Source organism: Ursus americanus, chromosome 2 (genome assembly GCF_024610735.1).
Source record: "Ursus americanus isolate L20-20 chromosome 2, mUrsAme1.1.p, whole genome shotgun sequence".
NCBI classification, from domain to species: Eukaryota; Metazoa; Chordata; class Mammalia; order Carnivora; family Ursidae; genus Ursus; species Ursus americanus.
The window spans coordinates 25943784-25965563 of record NC_142128.1 but is presented as its reverse complement, the minus strand read 5'-3'; the positions used below and the strand labels follow the sequence as shown (position 1 = coordinate 25965563).

General features: G+C 45.2%; 2 protein-coding genes across 4 annotated transcripts in view; one reads left to right on the top strand and one right to left on the bottom strand.

The window, feature by feature from the left end:
* VPS35L (VPS35 endosomal protein sorting factor like) overlaps positions 1–12902 on the top strand; it is a 110015-nt gene extending 97113 nt beyond the window's left edge. Inside the window, exons 28-31 of the mRNA XM_045770928.2 lie at positions 580–745; positions 5849–5967; positions 11985–12131; positions 12653–12902. Coding sequence (XP_045626884.2) covers positions 580–745; positions 5849–5967; positions 11985–12131; positions 12653–12751 — 531 coding nt within the window. The 3' untranslated portion in view covers positions 12752–12902. The remainder of the gene's footprint in view (positions 1–579; positions 746–5848; positions 5968–11984; positions 12132–12652) is intronic.
* Positions 12781–21780, bottom strand: part of KNOP1 (lysine rich nucleolar protein 1) — a 31409-nt gene continuing 22409 nt past the window's right edge. The window contains exons 6-8 of one of the 3 annotated variants that reach the window (XR_015727826.1): positions 21065–21090; positions 18347–18379; positions 12781–17968 (exon numbers count right to left, since the gene is read on the bottom strand). The gene's annotated coding sequence lies outside the window, so the exon portion shown is untranslated. Of the gene's footprint in view, positions 21091–21780 lie in introns of all 3 variants that reach the window. The other 2 variants (XR_015727825.1, XR_006775118.2) reach the window with 2 other exon arrangements.

Below are 21780 nucleotides of genomic sequence, written 5' to 3'. Positions count from 1 at the left end.
AACACCATTCTGAACTCAGAGTGTCTCTTGGGTTTTTCCTCTCCCAAGAGAGAGTCCTCAATTTAGCTGTTAATGTCACTGAACGCCCTAAAGAGCAATGCTATATTTAAAGCTGGTGCCTTTGGTGGTGACAGGGATCATTGGGGGGGAGGGGGGGTTTACCCGAAGGAGGTGGCTTCCGCTCTTGCATCTGCTACAAGACCTGCAATCTTGCTTTTGTAGTTGGAGGAGCGGGGCTTTTTACAGCTACACACATAGGAGAACAAGACTGTAATTTTGGAAACAGGCCCTTAAGCTGACAGGTAACTGTGCCTCCTCATTCCTTGGACCCGAGGAGGCTCTCAAAGCTTGTCTCCGCAGCCTGGAGCATGGTGATCAGTGGGGTTACCACCAGTCTGTCCGTTTTCTCTGAGTTACTGAACCAGGCTCAGGAGTGGGCTCGCCTCTGCGAAGGCGTAATTCTTCTACAGCTGCGAACGGGAGGGACCTGCGTGTCTGTCTTCGTGGTTTTTGGGTTTTTTTTTCCCTTCCTCTTGCTTCGTATCTAGGATTATTTATCCTTTTTTGTCTTTCCACTAGGATCATCCCGAACATGGGGTCCTGTTTCTTGTTCGAGAGCTTCTCAACGTGATCCAGGACTACACCTGGGAGGACAGCAGTGACGATAAAATCCGCATCTACACCTGCGTCCTGCACCTCCTGTCCGCCATGAGCCAGGAGACCTACCTCTACCACATAGACAAAGGTAGCGGGGTGCCCTCCTCCCATGCTGCTCCGAGCTTGAAGTTCATGAAAGTCCAGTGAAATTTTTTTTGGTCTTCTTTTACTTAATCCCCTAGTTTTTTTTTTTTTTACCCACCAGGAACTTCTAGTCCAGGGCCTCGCTAAATGTGCCCAAATAAGAATCCCCTGAGTAGATTCCTGAGCCCCATCCTACTCCTTCTCAATTAGGACCCCCAAGAAGAGGCCTGAGAATTTTGTCTAGAACAAACATCCAGAATGATTTCGATAATCAGACACGTTTAGAGAAGCACTCTTTTGGATCTGTGCTCTCTTTGGTGCACTACAGAATAACCTAGAAAGGTGGTCAAGTATATACATGCCTGAGCTTCATCCCGGGCCTGCCCCTAAGCATGGTCTCAGGTGGGACTTTACCCAGTTCTTCAAGTGATGCTGAGACTCCGTGAACCCCTAGTTCAGATGCTCAGAAGGAAGGAGGTGGCCTTGCTCCCCCATGTGCTACCAGCCATTTTGAATTTGCCGCTAGGAATTTGAAAGTGGACTTCTCAGATCCTGGACATAACACAGGACAGTCCCAATTCCAGACCTCTGCCCGTAGCGCCCAAGCATCCACCTGCTTGTCGGACCCTCAGTTCCATTGATCGGTTTCCCAGAAAATGGCCCTATTGTTAAAAGTGCTTTGGCCAGTAATTACAGACTTGAGGGTTTAAGCAGCTGTCTCTATATATTTGGAAATTTCAGGAAGCAAATTTGCGGTGCCAAGGGAGGGCCTTCTGCGACGACTCTCCGAGGCTTCCTCTAGCTGGGATTTGGGGGCTAATAGTTAAGATGTAACTCAGGGAGGCTGGTTGATGTCGAGGAGGACAGCTCCCACGACCTGAGCTCCTACTGTGTGCCAGGTACCGCACCAGACTCCGTGGATCTTCCTCCTACACTCCTTACAGCATTGCAGAGTGTAAGACAGGCGTCTGTGCCCCCACTTTACATTCGAGCAAGGGGAGACTCGGAGAGACCCTGTGGTTTACTCAAGGTCCTGTGGCCATTTAGTGATGTAAGTGGAATTTATACCCAGAACGGTGGGGCACGCATCATGCTGCCTCCTCGATGACAGAAAATCAGTGCTTTAAAGTATCACATACTACGTACATGCCGTCGGCTGTAAAGCTCAGTGACTCATCACACAGCGAACACACCCAGGTAACCCCCACCCAGATCGTGCCCCCTTCCAATTAGCACCATCACTTTCCTCTCCACGGTTCACCATTCTCCCGACTTCTAGCATCGCACGTGAGTTTATACTGTTTTTACTTTGATGTACATGAAATCATTTAGCATCTTTGGTGTCTAGCTTCTCAATATTCTGTGTGTGAGCTCTGGGTTGTGTGTAGCTGAAGTTCCTCCTTTGGCCTTGCCGTATCGTATTCCATCCCGCGACTGTACCTGAATTCATTCGTTCCCTAATGGATGAACATTTGCATGTTTCCAGTGGTTCTGGTTCTGGCCGTGAACGTTCTCGGACGTGTTCTTGGCGTACATTTCTGTTGGCTCTGTGCCTGCAGGTGGAGTTGCTGGCTCATGGGATTTGCTTGTATTCAGCTCTGGTCGATACTGTCTCACAGTCTTCCAAAATGGTTGTACCAATTGACAGCCCACCAGGCATGAATGAGGGTTCCCTTTGTTCCCTTCCTGCGGCCACTCTTTTCCATTTTGGCTCTTCTGATGAGTGTAATTTGCATTTCTTTGATGGCTAATGAGATTGAGCACCTTTTCCTTTATTTGTTGACATTTTTATTTCCTCTTTTTTGCCCGTGCACATTGAGGGCTCTCAACTGTAGAGACTTATGAGGACCAGGCACTGACATGGAAGTGGGTCTGCAAACCTCAGGCCCAGTTAGAGGGGCAAGCCCTCTCCCATCTCCTGCCCTCTCCTCCCTCTTCTTCTAGTGCGGATTCATTTAACCCTCCACACTCTACAGCCAAGGCCGACTGGGAGCTGGAGTGCTAGCAGAGGGGGCGTGACTAGGTTTAACAGGCAGGAGTCTAGCTTTTAGAGGAGAAAACGGAAGGATGGGTGGGTTTTTTCCCTTTTTTTCTTGGCCCAGCTGTGTTTACTCTGGATGTGTAATTGTGACCTGACAATTGTCTTAGCAGGAGAGAGGCCCAGGGGGCCGAAGGAGGCTTTGCTTTCCCATCCCTTTCTTATTCTAGGCAGCCTTTTAGTGTTGACACAGATTAGAAACTCTGAAGAACTAGGGTCACAACTTTTTTGCGTTTACGAAGGATGCCTTTGCTACTTTCTTTCTCGATTAATAAGATGGCGTTGTGAAATCACGTAGAGCAAGAACCCCAGTGCTTTCACGCAAGCCCGCGAGAGAGTGGGCGTGTTTGACGTGGAAGGGAAGGTTGCCTGTGTACTGAATGTTTCCTTCGTATGCAGATAGTGTCAATCTGGCTGGAAGACCACAACCCAGAATGCCCCACGTGAAGCCACTGTAGCCCCTCGGCTGCTCCACGCCACCTGCCAGGCCCTTGAGGCATTGAGGGTCATGATCCCAGGGCCAGACAGATGCAGGGATTGTGGGCTATTCTTAGTGGCCACTTGCCAGGGATATCATTTATCTCCCTCGTAAGAGCTGCGCCTGGACTCGCAGGGCCACTGCACACACTGGTCTGATCAACTTCCTTCTAATTCCCAAGTTTCCCCTTTCCTCCCTCCGTCACCACCAAGTGTTAGCATGGAAAACTCATCCTGCGCCGTCCCCTTTTTCCACCTCGTCTAGTGAATTTAACCTGTAGAGCTTAGACTGATCTTGCTAATTCCAGAGTTCCAGCCCAAGCCTAGATTTTAGGATCCCATCACCCCTTGCACCGCCCCCTTCTGACACTCAGCACATGCTATTGTGATTGCCTCTTTGCTGGTCTGCATCTGATAGTCTGTGGGCTCTGTGAGGCAGGGACCACATCAGCCTTGCCCCCCACTGGGTCCCCAGCTCCTAGCCTGGAACCTGGTGCAGAGCAGGCCTTCATCCAGGTGTGTGCGTGCGTGTGCTGGCCGTGAGCAGTCTTAGACCTTCTATCTTTTCCAGTGCTGAGCTCATCAGAAAGAGTAGATTCCAGCCTGGAATAAGCCTGAGACTTTATGCCAGGAACTATTCTGGTCCTCAGCAGTAGACGTGAGAAATTCCTTCACCAGCTGCAGTTTTGCCGCCGTGCAAACTCAGGTGGTGGTGAATGGCCGAATCACATTCCTTTACCAGCATCACAGTCTTTATTCTTTAAGAGAATAGCTGTCATCCTCTGAATGGTGGACGGTAGTTGAGACACAGTTCCATAAACGGGCCATTCAGAAGTGGGTCAAAGGTCACCCTTGGACCGAGAAGCTGGGGAGCAGGGAGACTGCTGGGGAGCAGTTGTTCTTAGTCTCAGGCAACACGTCTGCGGTCTGCTTACAACTGGCTCAGAGAACCTCGTTATGTGTCTGTGTGTCTGTGTGTGTTGTGGAGAGCGCAGGTATGTATTCAATGTACTGCTTTCCCTACTTTCCGACAGCCTTGCCAGTTTTCAAAATAAAAAGCAAGAAGAAGAGTTGTTTTTCTTGAAATAGCAACTAGGAATGTACAGAAGGCGTATCTGAAATTACTTTATCAGTTAATTAATTACTGCATGCTTATACCTGTCCCATTCTCTGGAACTATCAAGACCGATGACAGGAAATAATGAAATTTAATTTAAAAAATTGGTTCTTAGGGGCGCCTGGGTAGCGAAGTCATTAAGCATCTGCCTTCGGCTCAGGGCGTGATCCCGGCGTTCTGGGATCGAGCCCCACATCAGGCTCCTCCGCTGGGAGCCTGCTTCTTCCTCTCCCACTCCCCCTGCTTGTGTTCCCTCTCTCGCTGGCTGTCTCTCTCTGTCACATAAATAAATAAAGTCTTTAAAAAAAGAATTGGTTCTTAAGCAGCTATAAATTAGGACATATAGATGTACATGTATCTGGGCTCTATTATGGATACTTTCGTCACTTTTTAAAAATTAATAGTATTTTGTAATTATGTTAATAGTATGACAATAGTATAGTGTCGTATGTAGTAACTAATAACTATAGATCATATACTTTTATTGTCCTCCATGTATTTAATACTATAACAGCATTTATTTTTCTGATTTTTTTAAAGACTTACTTATTTGCGAGACAGAGTGTGTGCACATGAGGGGAGGGGCAGAGGGAGAGAAATCCTTAAGCAGACTTCCCACTGAGCATGAAGCCGGATGCAGGGCTCAGTCTCACAACCCTGAGATCACAACCTGAGCCAAAACCAAGAGTTGGACACTTAACCAACTGAGCCACCCAGGCCGTCCCTGTTGGATTATTTTCTTAAAATAAATACCTCGGAGTGGTTTCCCCAAGTCAAAGATACAGACTTTTTGTACTAAGGCTCATATATATATATATATATATATATAATTTTTTTTTAAGATTTTATTTATTTATTTGACAGAGATAGAGACAGCCAGCGAGAGAGGGAACACAAGCAGGGGGAGTGGGAGAGGAAGAAGCAGGCTCATAGCGGAGGAGCCTGATGTGGGGCTCGATCCCATAACACCGGGATCACGCTCTGAGCCGAAAGCAGACGCTTAACTGCTGTGCCACCCAGGCGCCCCAAGGCTTTTTTATATTTTTAAAAAATTTGTAACATACACATAGTGATAAAGTTTACCATTTTAACTGTTTTTAAGTGCATAGTTCAGCTTCATCAAGTATATTCACAGTGTTGGGCAGCCATCACCACTACCCATTTCCAAAGTTTTTTTAATCCTCCCAACAAACTCTGTACCAAATAGACAGTGACTCCCCATTCCCTCCCCCTTCCCCCAGCCCACGGTGACCTCCACTCCGCTTCCTTCTCCACACCTGCCTGTTCTGGTGTCCCGCAGAAGAGGAATCACGCAGTATTTGTCCTTTGTGACTGGCATATTTCACTTATATAAAGCTTTCAGGATTCATCCACGTTTTAACACGTATTAGAATTTCTTTCCTTTTTATGATTGCGTAATATTCCTTTGTATGGCTAGGCCACATTTTGCTCACTGCTCTGGTCTGTTCCTTCAGTTGACTCCAACGACAGCCTGTATGGGGGAGACTCCAAGTTTCTGGCTGAAAACAACAAGCTGTGTGAGACGGTGATGGCTCAGATCCTGGAGCATCTGAAAACCTTGGCCAAGGATGAGGTAGGTGCCCTCTGCCCACCCCCCACTGCCGCTTGCTCTGAATGCGTGGGTTTCCAGGGTGGTTGGACATCGGTCCATTCTGGAAAGGAAACTCGTTCATGTGGGTAATGTGTTTATGTGCAGACTGACACTGAGTGCTCCGTCCAGGGCTTTGGCTCCTGTACTACGTGGTCACTGTCTGAAATGCTCAATTTCAGTTGCTTGCCTCCCCCACCAGAATGGAAGCTCCGTGGGGGGCTGGGAGCTTGCGACAGGAGTCCCGGAGACCTCCCTGTCTCTGGGGTCCCTGTGTCACTCACCAGCATCCCCCCACCTGGAACAGAGGCCGGCACCCAGCAGGTGCTTCATCAGTACGTGCTGAATAAACTGCCTGTGCTTCGCACATCTTAGTTTTTTTTTCATGCCCATGACCAGCCTGAGACGCAAGTGCTGTGTTGATTCTCATTGGACAGAAAAGGAAACTGAGGCTCAGAGAGGTTTCTCCACAGCCCTGCGTTTCCTCTGGTGACAGAACAGGGTAGCTGCCCCAATCCCCCAGCCTGAACTTTGAACCACCGCATTGCCCTCCTCAACCAAGGCCTTTCCGCTTACCTTGTAAGAAGGGGCTTGTGGTTCTTGTCCCACCACAGTGGAGGTTCTGTTTTCCAGCCTTTGCTACGGGCGTGTAGTGTTAAGGACTCTGCGTTTATCATTTCACTTAATTCTCACGACAGAGCAGTGAGATGGGAACAGCTGTTCCTTTCCACTGTACGGACAGGGAGACTGTCCTAGAGTGGTAGCTACGAAATGTGGTCGAGGCAGTCTTCTAGAACCCGTGTTTTTAACCGCAAATTACATACATGGCTGTGTCAGATGTTGCCTATTTTATGTTTTCAGAGCAGTTTTTCCATATTCTCCATACAGTTAGCTGAGGCGTTAATTCTAACGTCCATTTAGTGCCATCTACATACCGACCCGGTTCTCTTCCCCGGTTATGCCAACCACCACTTCCTCTTTATGCAGCTTCAGCCCAAAACATGTGGGTGACAGATGGTCCCAGAGGCCCTGTCTCAGGCTCGGCCGAGACGGTTAGTTGCTCAGGCCTAGGCTCATCTCTGGAAGTGTGTTCACCCTGATTCCTGTTGTGTAGTCGGGGCCTGTGGGAAGGGGGTGGAGGGGGCAGTGCCTGAGGAGTCAAAGCTGGTGCCTGACCTTTCCCGGCATTCTTTCTGTGGGTCAGCTGGTGCCTGAACTTGTTTCTGCCTCCATATGCTCCCCTCGGTCTTGCTCTTCACTACTCCAAGTGTCTGCTTGAAGTGCCAGCATTTCGGGTTTTTTTATTCCCACCTGGCAAGAGACAACGTGATGGCTCATTCCTGATTTCATCCTGGCAGGCCCCGTACTCTCCTGCCGTCCTGCTCCTCAATCCCCTTTCCCAAACCTAAGGCAGATTTTGGACTGCCTATTTCCAGCCAATATGTAATTGGCTTTCCACCCTTCCCCTTCCTTCCTTCCCGAGACTTCCACCTCTTCCCTTCCCTGGACTCTCCCATTCCTAGGTTTCGCTCTTATATCCCCACTCCATCAAATCCTTTGAAGACAAAATAAGATCAGACTGGTAAGTTTAATTCATACTCATTTCCGGGGCTTTATGAAATACCACCATTGTCTTTTACCCCTTTCCCCACCAGAAAACCACAAGAATATTGTATAGCTGTGGGCGTACACACGTATGACATACATGTGTGTTCTGGGTTCCCATTATCCCCAGGATATTCAAGCGGGTACAGGAGAGAGTGGTTTTTTTCTGGACTCCATCCTCCAGTGGCCCCTGTCAAGTTCGGGCCAGCCTTAGGGTTAGCAGTAGGTCCCCCGTGCGTCATAGCGCACTCTCTAGGGAGCATGTGTTGGTGTGTCCCACCCACCTGGGGACCCTTCTGGATGCAGGGCTGCAGAACTCTGGGGAAGTTAACACGTGGATGGCGCTTGGCCGTCAGGGGAAAGGGCAGAATCAGAACCCCAATTTTTTCAGGGAAACTAGTTTATCAAACCAGTGAGTATCAGAAGAGTCAACTCTCCCCCAATTGAAAGGCCTTTTTCAAACACAGGCAAATTCTTTGGGCTAAAGACCTAGCTTTTCTTTGTGCATATCGGTGGTTTTCGGGGGAGAGCTCTTCCTACCCTACAGGAGAAATGGGGTCCTTTACCTTCAGCTTGTGCTTGCTACACTAACCAGGTCCCCCTCTGCTCCTCTGCCATGAAAAATTCTTCTTAGGCACCTTTTCCTGATTTTTAAAAACCATGGGTTCTGGCACCAACTTCTAGCCCTGGGTCCTCTCAGAGCATACTATGTTTAACAGGTTACACCCAAGAAAAATTTGCCACGTGCCTTAAAAATGTATTTCTTCACCCTGATGCAACAGGCTGGGTTTGATCAGAGGTGCCCATTTACTGACAGCAGAAATGACCACAGCCTAGAACAACCCCCAAGCTCACAGTAAATCTAGGAAGTATATACCGTAGCTGTGCCCCCCACACCCCACTGCCATGCAATTTCAGTTACCAGGGACCAGCTACTGTCCGGAAGTGGATTCTCCCCTCTCCTGACGTCTGAGCAGGTCAGTAGCAGGCTAACACGACGTCGCAATGCCTGTCACATCTCATGGAGCAGTTTATCACTTTACATCATCATGAGAAGAATGAGTACAGTACAGTATTTTGAAAGACCACATTATCATAACTCTTATTATAGTATTCTTTTAATTTTTTAGTATGTGTTATAAAACTATCAGAGGTATGTGTGTATAGGAAAAAACTATATATAAGGTTCAGTACTGTCTGTAGTTTCAGGCATTTACTGGGGGTCTTGGAATGTATTTTTGCAGTTGTGGGGGGACAGTGCTGTAATTGTATTTAAAATTGGTCTTTTTTTCTCTTGGGGGTGGGGGGCACTGATTGCAATAATGACTCCAAAACAAGATTCTGAAAAAATAGCAACGTTGGAATTCTTCCAAAGAACATTTCAACTCCCATAAATACCAGGGACATTCACTGAAAATGTCCTTCCACTTCTGCACATTTATTAGAAAAATATGGATGGACTGAGATAAAATGGAACATGCCATCCTTCATTTTAACAACGTAGCGCGGAATTCAGTGTAGGCAAGAACATCACGGCGGGGGCCCTGCAAGCGGGGAATCGAGTCTGGTACCCAGGAAGAAGGGGTCAGATTTCTCAACTGGGTGGAAAGCAAAGCTTCAGGTGTTGAAAAACCCCCATTGCTGAGGCCAGTCCTAAGTAGGTCATTTCTTGGTGCTGGTAGCTGCCCTGCTTCCACAATTTTCCCTAAATCTACATGAAGGGGCTAGCCAGTTTACTCACTAGCTTGATGAAGTTGTTTGTTTGGGTGTGGTGAAGCTGGGAATCATGCCAGACCCATGGAGCTTCCTGGAAATGACCATTCTCATAGGAAAAGAATGAAAAGGAGCTCTTTTCTATTTAAAAACCTCTGGAGAAGAGGAGGGGGGGCCTCAAGGCCCTGAAATCAGGTTCTCTCCTAATGTGTTCGTGGCTTTGGGGTCTTTGCATGTTGGCTGGCGTGACTTCTCATCCCTCAGGTGTCTGTCATAGTTTCATTTTTAATGGGCTGTGCATTTGAAACACATGTGGTTTCAAATGCACATTGGGCTTTTTAGGGTAAAATGCTTATTACTGAGAAGATACAGAATAGAGAAATAGCTAGGTGTTAGATATTCTCTCTCGTCTTTTAAAATATGTCTCCCACTTCAATGAAATGTAGTTAAAGGACCTCTCTCAGGGGAGAGTCTTAGTTGTATTTGAATTCGTTTTAGCTTTGTCCCGTAGATATAAGCAGAAAATGCACCCTCCTGTTGTCCCAGCCATCAGACGAGGGCTGGTTTAAAAGGCAGGCAGCAGCTTGGGCTGGAACCCACGGAATGGTGATCTCTGCCCAGGTTCCTGGTTGGGGTAGAACAACTGCATTGTCTGATTAGATAAAGGACCTCAAGCAGGCAGTCGCCAATGAGTCTGTGCCAGGTACGTGCCGCTTTTTTTTCCCAGGGCCCCAGGCTTGGGCAGTGCACAGCATGACCCCACTCCTTGATGGTGATGTTCAGTCAGCTCAGCTGCTTCTGTGACTGTCACCTGGTCCAGGCCGTTGCCAAGCAGGCTCAGCCGGCCCTCCGGTGGAGGTCTCTTCATTGCTGCTCAGCCACCCTCTACCCAACTGTGCTTGAAGCGGTTCCTTGATAGTTTTTTTTTTCCTCCACCAAGAGATTTTAAATTCTCACTTGGCCCGAGGATGGCAGGAGGGATTAAGTTGGTTCAGCAGTTTTTAGCGAATCTGGCTCCCGTGAATATCTGTGGAATGATAATGGATAGATCAATGGCTACTAGGTTGGTTTTGTCCACCTTGAGTATTTGAGAAAAGCACTCTTAGCCTCTACAGAATTTGGATTCCTAATGTGATGCTAACACTGGGTCTAGGGGAATATTTTATCAGCTGGAGTGGAACATGGGAGGCTGTGGGCACAGGCTTTGCAGTCGGACAAACTGGAGCTCAAATCCCTGCTTTGTACTTACTAGCTGTGGTCCGTGAGCAAGTTCCACCAAAGCTTCCCGTGCTTTGGGTGCCTCTGCAAACTGGGAGTGGATTGGATTCCTCTTGCAGCCTTAAAAAAAAATTGCCACAAACTCAACAGCTTAAAAGATTCATTTATTGTATCAGTTTGGTGAGTTGGCACTGGTGAGGTTTCACAAGGTCAAAATCAAGGTGTTGACTGACTGGCTTCTTCAGGGTGTAGGCAGACGAGTTCCATGCAGTGGGAGGACTGAGGTCCCGTTTCCTTGCTGACGGTTGGCTAGACGTGGTTCTCAGCTTCTAGAAGTTGCCTGCATTTCTTGGCTTTCGGCCCCCTTCTTCCATTTGAAAGCCACCAATGGTAGGTCACATCCTTATGCTTCAAATCTGATGTCACCCCTTCTGCCTCTTCTGTTACTGGTCTCTCAGAAATTTCTCTGCCTTTTAGGACTCAAGGGATTAGATTGGGCCCACCCAGATAATCCAGGATTCTCTAAGGTCTGGGCACCCAGTGTAGTGCTTGAATAACCAGGGTTGGGATCCTTGAGAGAGAGTGCAAAACATGTACCTACCTGTACCTAGCTGGTTAGAAATGTGCTTCCCATGAAGATGTGCTGTGTAGATTAAATGAGATGAGCTGTGTAAAAGCACAGAGCAGAATACCTGGCCCACTTTAAGGGCTTCTTTCTTATCTGCTTTGCTGGACTCGCTGATGGTCTGCATTGTGAGCCCAGGGCATCCAGCAAAGGCCCAGGTCAGCAACTGTCCAGGGTCCCCATGGACATGAGATAGAGTGTGGCTGGCCAGTTAGGCCCACGTGTTCACTTGGCCTTCCCACTTGCCTCTGTTTACCTTTCAGAACTTGTATCCTTTCTCCAGGGCCTGTTGTTGAATTCAGGTTTGGTCTACCCTGACATTTTGGTTAGAATTTCCTTGTTTGGGTACCTCTAATCAGAGGCAAGATTTGGTATTTTAGGGTAGTTCTTATGAAAGCTGGGCCTGGGCCGTTTATGGGGAGCTGTCATTTGGTCTTTATTTCTGCCCTAGGTAGTGGCTATAACTTTGGGTGGCTTGAGGATACATCTGAAAGACATTTTATTGGAGCCTTTCAGTTTCCATTTGAACTCGCAAGAAGGCCCATCACTTCATTCCTTTACCCTGCTGTGTGCAGAGTCTCATGAAAGTATCTCTTGCTTCTGCTTCCATTTTACGAGTAATGCCTATGTGGGAGGCCCAGAACGAGGGGCTTTACATGCTTCATCTCCTTCAATCCTCACTTACCCTATGAGCTGGCATTACCTTACTCTCCTACAGATGAAGGCAGGACTTGGGAGGTGAAGCAGCTTGCCCTCCAGAAGATCCACGGTAGAGCGGCCATCAACGCTGGGTCCAGCCTGAGCCCCATTGCCAGATGGTAATCTCTCTTTTCTATTTCAGGCTCTGAAGCGCCAAAGCTCGCTGGGCCTTTCCTTCTTTAATAGCATCTTGGCCCACGGGGACCTGCGCAACAACAGACTCAACCAGCTCTCCGTGAACCTGTGGCACCTGGCACAGAGGCATGGCTGTGCAGACACCAGGACCATGGTGAGGCACTGGGAAGGCATGGGGGTCCTGGTGAAACACATAAACCCACTGGCGAGAACACAGCTGGCCTCAACAAACCCCCGTCTCCCTTCATTTTATTCCCTCTTAATAAAATACACATCTATAAAAATAGCAGCTATTCCTGGTCACACCAAAATCTGATTCTATAAGCAAATTAGAATCTAAGAAGTTGTACTTAAAGACTTCACTTTCTTTAAGATTTTATTTTAGAGAGAGAGGGAGGGAGAGCACAGGCAGGGGGAGGGGGAGAAGCAGGCCCCCAGCTGAGGGGGTTCAATCCCAGGACCCTGAGGACCCTGAGATCATGACCTGAGTCAAAGGCAGACCCTTAACTGACTGAGCCACCCAGGCGCCCCGTACTTTACAGACTTTGTTGGTTTCTTCCCCTCCTTTATCCTTCAAAAGACTTTAGCTGTAAGAGAGCATAAGCTCGCAGTATGGTTGAATTGTTGGCGAGTTGGTAAACCTGAAAGGATACTGATCGTTCCTTTTCCTCCTAGGTGAAAACTCTGGAATACATCAAGAAGCGAAGCAAACAACCAGATATGGGTCACCTGACTGAACTGGCCCTCAGGCTCCCTCTGCAAACAAGGACCTGACTGGGGCTGTGAAGCCAAGTTGAGAAAGACCTGCTTTGCTTTTGTTGTTTTATTTTTACATACACAAATTGGTTTAAGCTTTGGCCTCTACCCAGATTATTGTGACAGGAAGTAGGAATTGTCAAAGCATTAAAATCCAGTCTTGTCCACAGAGTAGCAGTGTCTTTGCACAAGTGGCCTTCAGATCGGCCTGTATCAAGAAACTGAAAAAGGCAAGTAACATCTGTCACGTGGGTGGTTTTTTTTTTTTTTTTGAACTAGAAAAAGAACCTTGAAAAGGTGTCTACTTTCAAAGAGTCACTGTTACCTAATTTGAGGGCCTCAAGTCTGGACTTGAATGTTGCCTTAAACCACTACAGAAGACTGATAAAAGGTAGATGGTGCAATTAACTTTTCTACCAAAAGCAGCTCTTGACAGGACTTGGAATCTACTGGTATATACCGAGCTCTCGCAACACACAAGATGCAGGTGCAGCGGCTCAAGCATACATGGGCACCCCGGGCCCCACTGCACCCACGGGAACTCCCGGGAAGATGGCAAAGAAAAAAGGTTCTGAACTCACCTTTCCCACGGACACACCAATGATGCAACTACACAACACGCAGCTGACTCAGAACAATCCAAAGACTTAGCAGAACAGCTCTTACACAGCTAGAGACAAAAAGCTGCACTGAGAAGGGTAAGAGGGGCAGAGATGAGGTCAAGAACCACATCCTTGGCACAGTGACCCATACAGTGGGAGGGGTATCACCCATCCGTGGTGAGGGTCAAGCCCCTCATTGGGTGGGGTATGCAGCACCAGGAAGATGAGCTCCCATAATGTCAAGCTGTGGAATTCTGTGGGGCTTGACTCGGGGCGAGCCAAAGGCTCTAGAAAACTGAGGGTCAACTCTTAATCACTCTGAGACCCAGCCTGAGGCAGCAGTTTGATAAGTGCTGGGTTATACATGAAGGACATTTACTGATTTTAGGGCATGTGCTGGGAGGGGCAACAATCTGTAGGAATTTTCTCTGGGAAGGGAAGAGTTTGCAGTTACAACTTTCTTGCCCTCTTTTAGCCTCCCTGGTCCAATGCTGGCAGGCAGCAGTTCTGACAGTTTCCATCTACCTTGCTAGAACTAGAACCACTGGCACTGACTAGGCATCCCGCCTACCACAATGCTCCTAACAGTTGTGGCCAAATCTCACTGCTGCCCACACAGGGGACATGCTGGGAGCACCTGGTTCTGGTGGCCCGGGGAGACAGCACTATTGGCCCCACAGGATGCCTTCTACAGAAGCCCACTACCTTCAAGACCAGATGTAGTTAACCTACTAAATACACAGAGGAGACAAAATGGAGTATGTTCCAAACAAAACAAAACCTCAAAACTGAACCGGAGATGAGCAGTCTACCTGACAAAGAGTTCAAAGTAACAGTCATAAAGATGCTAGCTGGACTTGAATTCAGTGAGAACTTTAACAAAAAGAAAATATAAAAAAGAACCAATCAGAGCTGAATACAACAAATGAAAAATACCCTCTAGTCTATCAATATCAGAGGGTGCAGAAAAACGAATCCGCAATCTGGAACCCAGGGTATTAGAAATCAAGCTGAAGATTTGCATTACAAGCATCCCAGCAGAGAGAATAAAAAAGGGACAGAAAACTTACTTGAATAATAGCCAATTACTTCTGTAACCTAGAGAAGGAAATGGACATCTAGCACCAGGAAGCACAGAGAGCCCCAAACAAGATGAATCCACAGAGGTCCATACCAAGACATATGATACAGCTGGCTCTTGAACAACACAAATCCACTTACCTGTGGATATTTTTTCTCTACAGCAGTACAGAACTAGATTTTCTTCTTCTGATTTTTTTCTCTAGCTTTAAGAATACAGTATATAATACATATAACAGAAAATATGTGTCAGCAGTAGGCTCTTAGTAAATTTGGGGCATTCAAAAGTTATATGTGGATTTTCAACTGCATGGAGTTCAGTGAGTGTCACCAACCACCACCTTATTCAAGGGCAGATGTATGTACTTATCGATAACTACTAAATGACTTAAATGCTCTAATCAAAAGACATAGGGTAACTAAAAGAATGATAAAAAAATAAAAAGACATCCACCCTGAACAACATGGTAGTAAACAACCAATGGGTCAATGAAGAAACCAAAAAAGGAAATAAAAAAATACCTTGAGACAAATAACGGCAATACAGGTCTACCTCAAGAAACAAAAATAACAATCTAACCTTACAACTAAAGGAACTAGATAAAGAACAAACAAGCCCACAGCAGAAGGAATGAAATAATGAAGATCAGAGTGGAAGTAAATGAAATAGAGACCAAAAACAAAACAACCCAAAACAACAAAAGACCAATGAATCTAAGGGCTGGTTCCTAAAAAGGTAAAACTGATAAACCCTTAGCCACACTCGAGAGAAAAAGAGGACTCAAGTATATAAAATCAGACATGAAAGAGAAATTACAATTGACACAACAGAAATACAAAGAATTCTCAGAGACTACTACAAGAAATTATATGCCAACAAACTGGACAATCTAGAAGAAATGGACAAATTACTAGGAACATACAATCTTCCAAAACTGAATCAAGAATAGAAAATCTGGACAGAATGGTTACTAGCAAGGAGATTGAATGAGTGATCAAAAAACTCCCATCAAACAAAAGTCCAGGACCTGATAGCTTCACAGGTGAAGCTGAACATTTAAAGAATTAATACCTATCCTTTTCAATTACTGCAAAAACTTGGAAGAGGAATGATTGCTTCCAAATTCCTTCTATAAGGCATTACTCTGATACCAAAACCAGATAAAGATACATAGTACAGGGGGGAAATGCAAATTATAAGCCAATAATATCCCTGATGAACACCAATGCAAAAATCCTCAACAAAATATTAGCAAGCCAAAGTCAACAAAACATGGAAAGGATTACTCACCAAGATCAAATGGGATTTATTCCAGGGATGCAAGGATAGTTCAGTATCTGCAAATCAATCAATGTAATAAACTACATTAACAAAATGAGGGATTAAAAATCATCTCATTAGATGCAGAGAAAAAAAAACACTTGACAAAATTCAACACCTATTCATGATAACAACTTTCAACACAGTGGGTACAGAGGGAACATACTTCATCATAATAAAAGCCCCAACCCACAGCTAACATCATACCCAATAACGAAAAGCTGAAGGCTTTTCCTCTAAGATCAGGTACAGGACAAGAATGTCTCTTCTCCCATGTTTCTTCAACATAGTACGGAGGTCCGAGCCATTAACAATCATGTAAGAAAAAGAAAAGGCATCCAAATTGGTAAAGTAGTAAAATTGTCACTATTTGCAGATGACATGATTTGTGCAGGTCTGCTGTGGGAAGGGACCTGCAGGCTTGGCAGTTTTAGGTGGCTGCAGTTCCCCTCCCTGCACAAACCCTGCTAGATAGAAAACCCTAAAGACCAAAAAACAAGACAACAAAAAACTCCCAGAACCACTAGAATAAATGAATTCAGTAAACGTAGGATACAAAATTAATACACACAAATCTGCTTCATTTCTATATGCCAATAATTAGCAGGAGGAGACTTTTTTTTTAAAGGTTTTATTTATTTATTTGACAGAGATAGAGACAACCAGCGAGAGAGGGAACACAAGCAGGGGGAGTGGGAGAGGAAGAAGCAGGCTCATAGCGGAGGAGCCTGATGTGGGGCTCGATCCTATAACGCCGGGATCACGCCCTGAGCCGAAGGCAGACGCGTAACCGCTGTGCCACCCAGGCGCCCCAGGAGGAGACATTTTTAAAAACTGTTTACAACTGCATTAAAAAGAGTAAAACAGGACAGAGCAGACTCCCCACAGCTAAGTGTAGAGAAGAGGTCACACTGAAGACCTCTTATTTATTCCAGGGATGCAAGGATTTCAGTATCTGCAAATCAATTACTGCAAAAGTAATTGGAAGAGGGTCTTGAAGAGGGTAGAAAAGGTGGAGACCCAGTGGGAGCGAAAATGACTGCAGGACTGTCCACTCAAGGGAGGGATGCCACGGGCATGGACAGGGTAAAGAAACAGACCCTTACACCAGGCACCCGAGGCATGGGGAGCCCACACAGGCAAGACGAATCCCCATTACGACATGTAGCTTTGAAAAGCAGAGGGGCATAATTTCGCTAGTTCTTACAATCGGTGCAGCTTGACACCTGGAACTTTAAAAATCAGAGGGCTCAGCTCTGGGAGAGCCAGGAGGACAACAGGAAATGGACTCTGTAAGCAGACTGCACAAGAAACAGCCCCACGGAGATAAAACATGGAAGGAGCAGATTGAAAAATCCTGGGACATACAACAGGAAGACTGGTTTACTCATACCAGAGCATGTTCTGCAGCAGCAGCGCTCCTTGGGACACTTCTCCAAGAACAAAGGAGCTCGTGAGTGCCATTTCCCTCCCCTGCGCCCAGCCAAGATACACAGACAGCTGCAGGAACCAGCAGAGCACACTTTCCAGCTAGCTTGATGACGCTGTGCACCCCATCCCCACACTTCTGCAGATCTACCCACGCCAAGCCACCAGCCTCGGCAGGAGTTGTAGGAGGCCGCAGGTCCCCTCCTACAGCAGACCTGCACCAACCCTACTACAACCATGCGCCCTTGCATTCTGTGGACCTGCTCCCTCCAATGCACCCTTGGCCAGAGCCCATTCAAAGCAGTGTCACAAGCCTGGCAATGTGCCTGCAGCCCCGACAGGTGCCAGCACCACTCCAAAGTGACTCCTGCTCCAGGGAGAGGGGAAGATAACCACACACACCACTCTGACTGTGGTCCCAGCAATGGGCTGGGAGGTCCCAGCAATGGGCTGGGAGCAGACATCCAGTCTGACTGCAGGCCCTACCCACCAACAAAATCTCAGGGGTCAACACAAGGAAAGTGCCCTGTAGTTGAGTGTTACTGCATGTCTGGCAGTATGGTATGACTCAACTCAAGCCCGAGGTGGCCCCAGGTTGGCCCACTAACACAGGGACCAAACCCTGCCCACAACAGCCGCTGCAGACACCCGAAAGCAAAAGCAGCTCAGCCACAGTAACAGGGTACTCACAATACACTTAGTAGACACGCCTGAAGCACCAGGTTCTGGTAACAGGACACTGCATGGCACTACAGGACCTCTTCTTCATAAGGGCACTACTTTCAAGAACAGGAGCTGACTTTCCTAGCATATAGAAGCAGACACACAGAGTTAGACAAAATGAGGAGATAGGGGCGCCTGGGTGGCTCAGTTGTTAAGCGTTTGCCTTGGGCTCAGGGCATGATCCCAGAGTCTTGGGATCGAGCCCCACATCAGGCTCCTCCGCTGGGAGCCTGCTTCTTCCTCTCCCACTCCCCCTGCTTATGTTCCCTCTCACTGGCTGTCTCTGTCGAATAAATATATAAAATCTTTTAAAAAAAAAAAAAAGACAAAATGAGATAAAGGAATAAGTCGCAAATGAGGGAACAGGGCAAAATCATAGCAAGAAAGCTAAACAAAATGGAAATAAGTAATATATATGCCTAATAAAGAATTTCAAGTAATGGTCATAAATATACTCACTGGACTGTAGAAAAGAGTGGAGGACCTCAGATCCTTTAACAAAGAGAAAACATAAAAAGAACCAATCAAAGATAAATAACTCAATAAGTGAAATTCATAATACACTAGATGGAACAAATAGTAGACTAGAGGAAGCAGAAGAACGGATCAATGACCTGGAGGACAGAGTACTAAAAAGCAATCAAACTGAATAGGAGGGAGAAAAAAACAATAAAGAAAAATAAAAATAGACTTAGGGAACTCAGCAACACTATCAGTGTAATAACATTTGCATTACAGGGATCCCAGAAGGAGAAGAAAGAGAAAAGGGGGCAGAAAGTCTAAGAAATAATAGCTGAAAAATTCCCAAATCTGGGGAAGGAAACAAAATCTAGATCCAGCAGGCACAGAGTGCCCCCATCAAAATCAACCCAAGGAGGTTCACACCAAGACACATAGTAATTAAAACGGCAAACAGCAGTAATAGAGAATTTTAAAAGCCACAAGGGAAAACAGTTTCATACAAAGGAAACCCTGTAAGGCAAACAGGTGATTTTTCAGCAGAACTGTTTGCAGGCCAGAAGGGAGTGGCATGATATATTCAAAGTGCTGAAAAGAAAAAACCTGCAGCCAAGACTACTCTATCCAGCAAGGCTATCATTCAGAATAAGAGAGAAAGTGTTTTCAAGACAAATAAAAGTTAACTTCATGACCACTAAACCAGCTGTACAAGAAATGTTAAAGGGGACACTCTGAGTGGAAAAGAAAAAAGATAAATAGGAGGACAAAAAGCAGGAAGCACAAAGTAGGAAAATTAAGCATACTTATAAAAATCAATCAAAGGATTCACAAAATAAAAGGATGTAAAGTATAACACCATATACTTTAAATGTGGAAGGGGAGAGGAGCATAGAATGGGTTCAAACTTAAGTGAACATCAATATAGACTGATGTATACATTAGATGTTATATGCAAACCTAATGGTAACCACAAATCAAAAATCAGTAATAGACATGCAAAAAATAGAGAAAGGAATCCAAGTTTATCACTAAAGAAAGTCGGCAACAGTGAGAAGAACAGAAAAGAACTACAAAACAACCATAAAACAAGCAACAAAATGGCAATAAATACCTATCAATAATTACTCTGAATACAAGCAGCCCACGTGTCCATCAATAGATAAATGAATAAAGAAGATGTAACACACACACTCGAATATTACTCAGCCATAAAAAGAAAATCTTGCCTTTTGCAACATGGATCTAGAGAGTATAATGCTAAGTGAAATAAGTCAGTCAGAGAAAGACAAATACCATATGATGTGGAATTTGAGAAACAAAACAAATGAACAAAGAAAAAAAGAGACAAACCAAAAAACTGACTCTTAAGAGAACTGACGGTTACCAGAGGGGAGCTGGGTGGGGACAGGGGGACGGGTAAAAATAGGTGCGGGGGATTAACAGTACACTTATTATGATGAGCAGTCAGTAATGTACAGAATTACTGAATCACTGTATCATACACCTGAACTAATATCATACTGTACGTTAACTACAATGGAATACATACATACCTAAGAAAAATTTAACCAAGGTGGTGAAAGAACTATACTGAAAATTTTAAGACACTGATGAAAGAAATTGAAGATCACATAAATACATGGAAAGATATATCATGCTCATGGATTGGAAGAATACTATTAAAATGTCCATACTACCCAAAGCAATCTACAGGTTCAATGCAGTCCCTATCAAAATACCTATAGCATTTTCCACAGAACTGGAACAAACAATCCTAAAATTTGTATGGAACCACAAAAGACCCTGAATAGCCAAAGCAATCTTGGGACAGAAAAACAAAGCTGGAGGTAGCACAATCCCAGATTTCAAACTACACTAAAAAGCAATAGTAGTAAGAACAGAACACTACCGGCACAAAAACACACACACAGATCAACAGAAGAGAACAGAGAGCCCAGAAATAAATCCACACTTATATGGTCATTTACCCTATGGCAAAGGATCCAAGGATCTAACAATAGGGAGAAAGACAGTCTCCTCAATAAATGGTGTTGGGAAAACTGGACAGGTACATCAAAAGAATGAAACTGTACCACTTTCTTACACCACATACAAAAATATATTCGACATGGATTCAAGACTTAAATGTAAGACCTGAAACCATAGAATTCCTGAAGGAAAGCATAGGCAGTAAACTCTTAGACAACAGTCTTAGCAGTATTTTTCTGGATCTGTCTCCTCAGGCAAGGGCAACATGAGCAAAAATAAATAACTGGACTACAGCAAAGGAAATTATCAACAAAACAAAAAGGAAACCTACTGAATGGGAGAAGATGTGTGTAAATATTTGATAAGGAGTTAATATCGAAAACATATTAAAACCCTCATACAACTAAGCACCAAAACCCCTCAAATAATTTAATTAAAAATGGGCATAGGATCTGGACAGGCATTTTTCCAAAGACATAGAGATGGCCAGAAGGCACATGAAAAGATGCTCAACATCACTCATCACCAGGGAAATGCAAATGAAAATCACAATGAGACATCACCTCACACCTGTCAGACTGACTATAATCAGAAAGATAAGAAATAACAAGTGTTATCAAGAATGCGGAGAAAAGTGAATCTCCATGCATTGTTGCTGGGAATGTAAACTGGTGCAGCCACTACGGAAAACAGTATAGAGGTTCCTCAAAAAGTTAAAAATTGAAATACCATCCGATCCACTTCTGGGTGTTTACCTGAAAAAAAACCAAAAACACTGATTCAAAAAGATACATGCACCCTTATGTTTATCCCAGAATTATTTACAGTAATAGCCAAGATACAGATACATTCTACATGTCCACTGATAATTTGGTGTGGAGACACACACACACACACACGAATATTACTCAGCCATAAAAAACGAATAAAATCTCGCCTTTTGCAACAATGTGGATACACTATAAGGTATTATAAGTGAAACAACTCAGAAAAAGACAAATGCCATATAATTTCACTTACATGTGGAATCTGAAAAAACAAATGAACAACAACAAAAAAACCAGAAACAGACTCATAAATACAGAGAAAATACTGGTGGTTGCCAGAGGGCAGGGGGGAGCGGGGAAGAGGGAAACAGGCGAAGGGGATTAAGAGGTACAAACTTCCAGTTATAAAATAAATCAATCACAGGGATATAAAAGTAAGGCAGAGGGAATACCATCAGTAATACAGTTGTAACTTTGTACAGCAAAAGATGATAATTATATTTTTGTGGTAAGCATTTTTTAATGCATATAAATGTCAAATGACTATGTTGTACACATGAAACAAATATAATGTATGTCAAGTACAATTAAAAATAAATTTAAAACAATGGTGGATTAGAGAAAGTGAGGTCAAATCTGCAATTCCCTCTGTGGCTTCAGTGGAAAGTATACTATAAC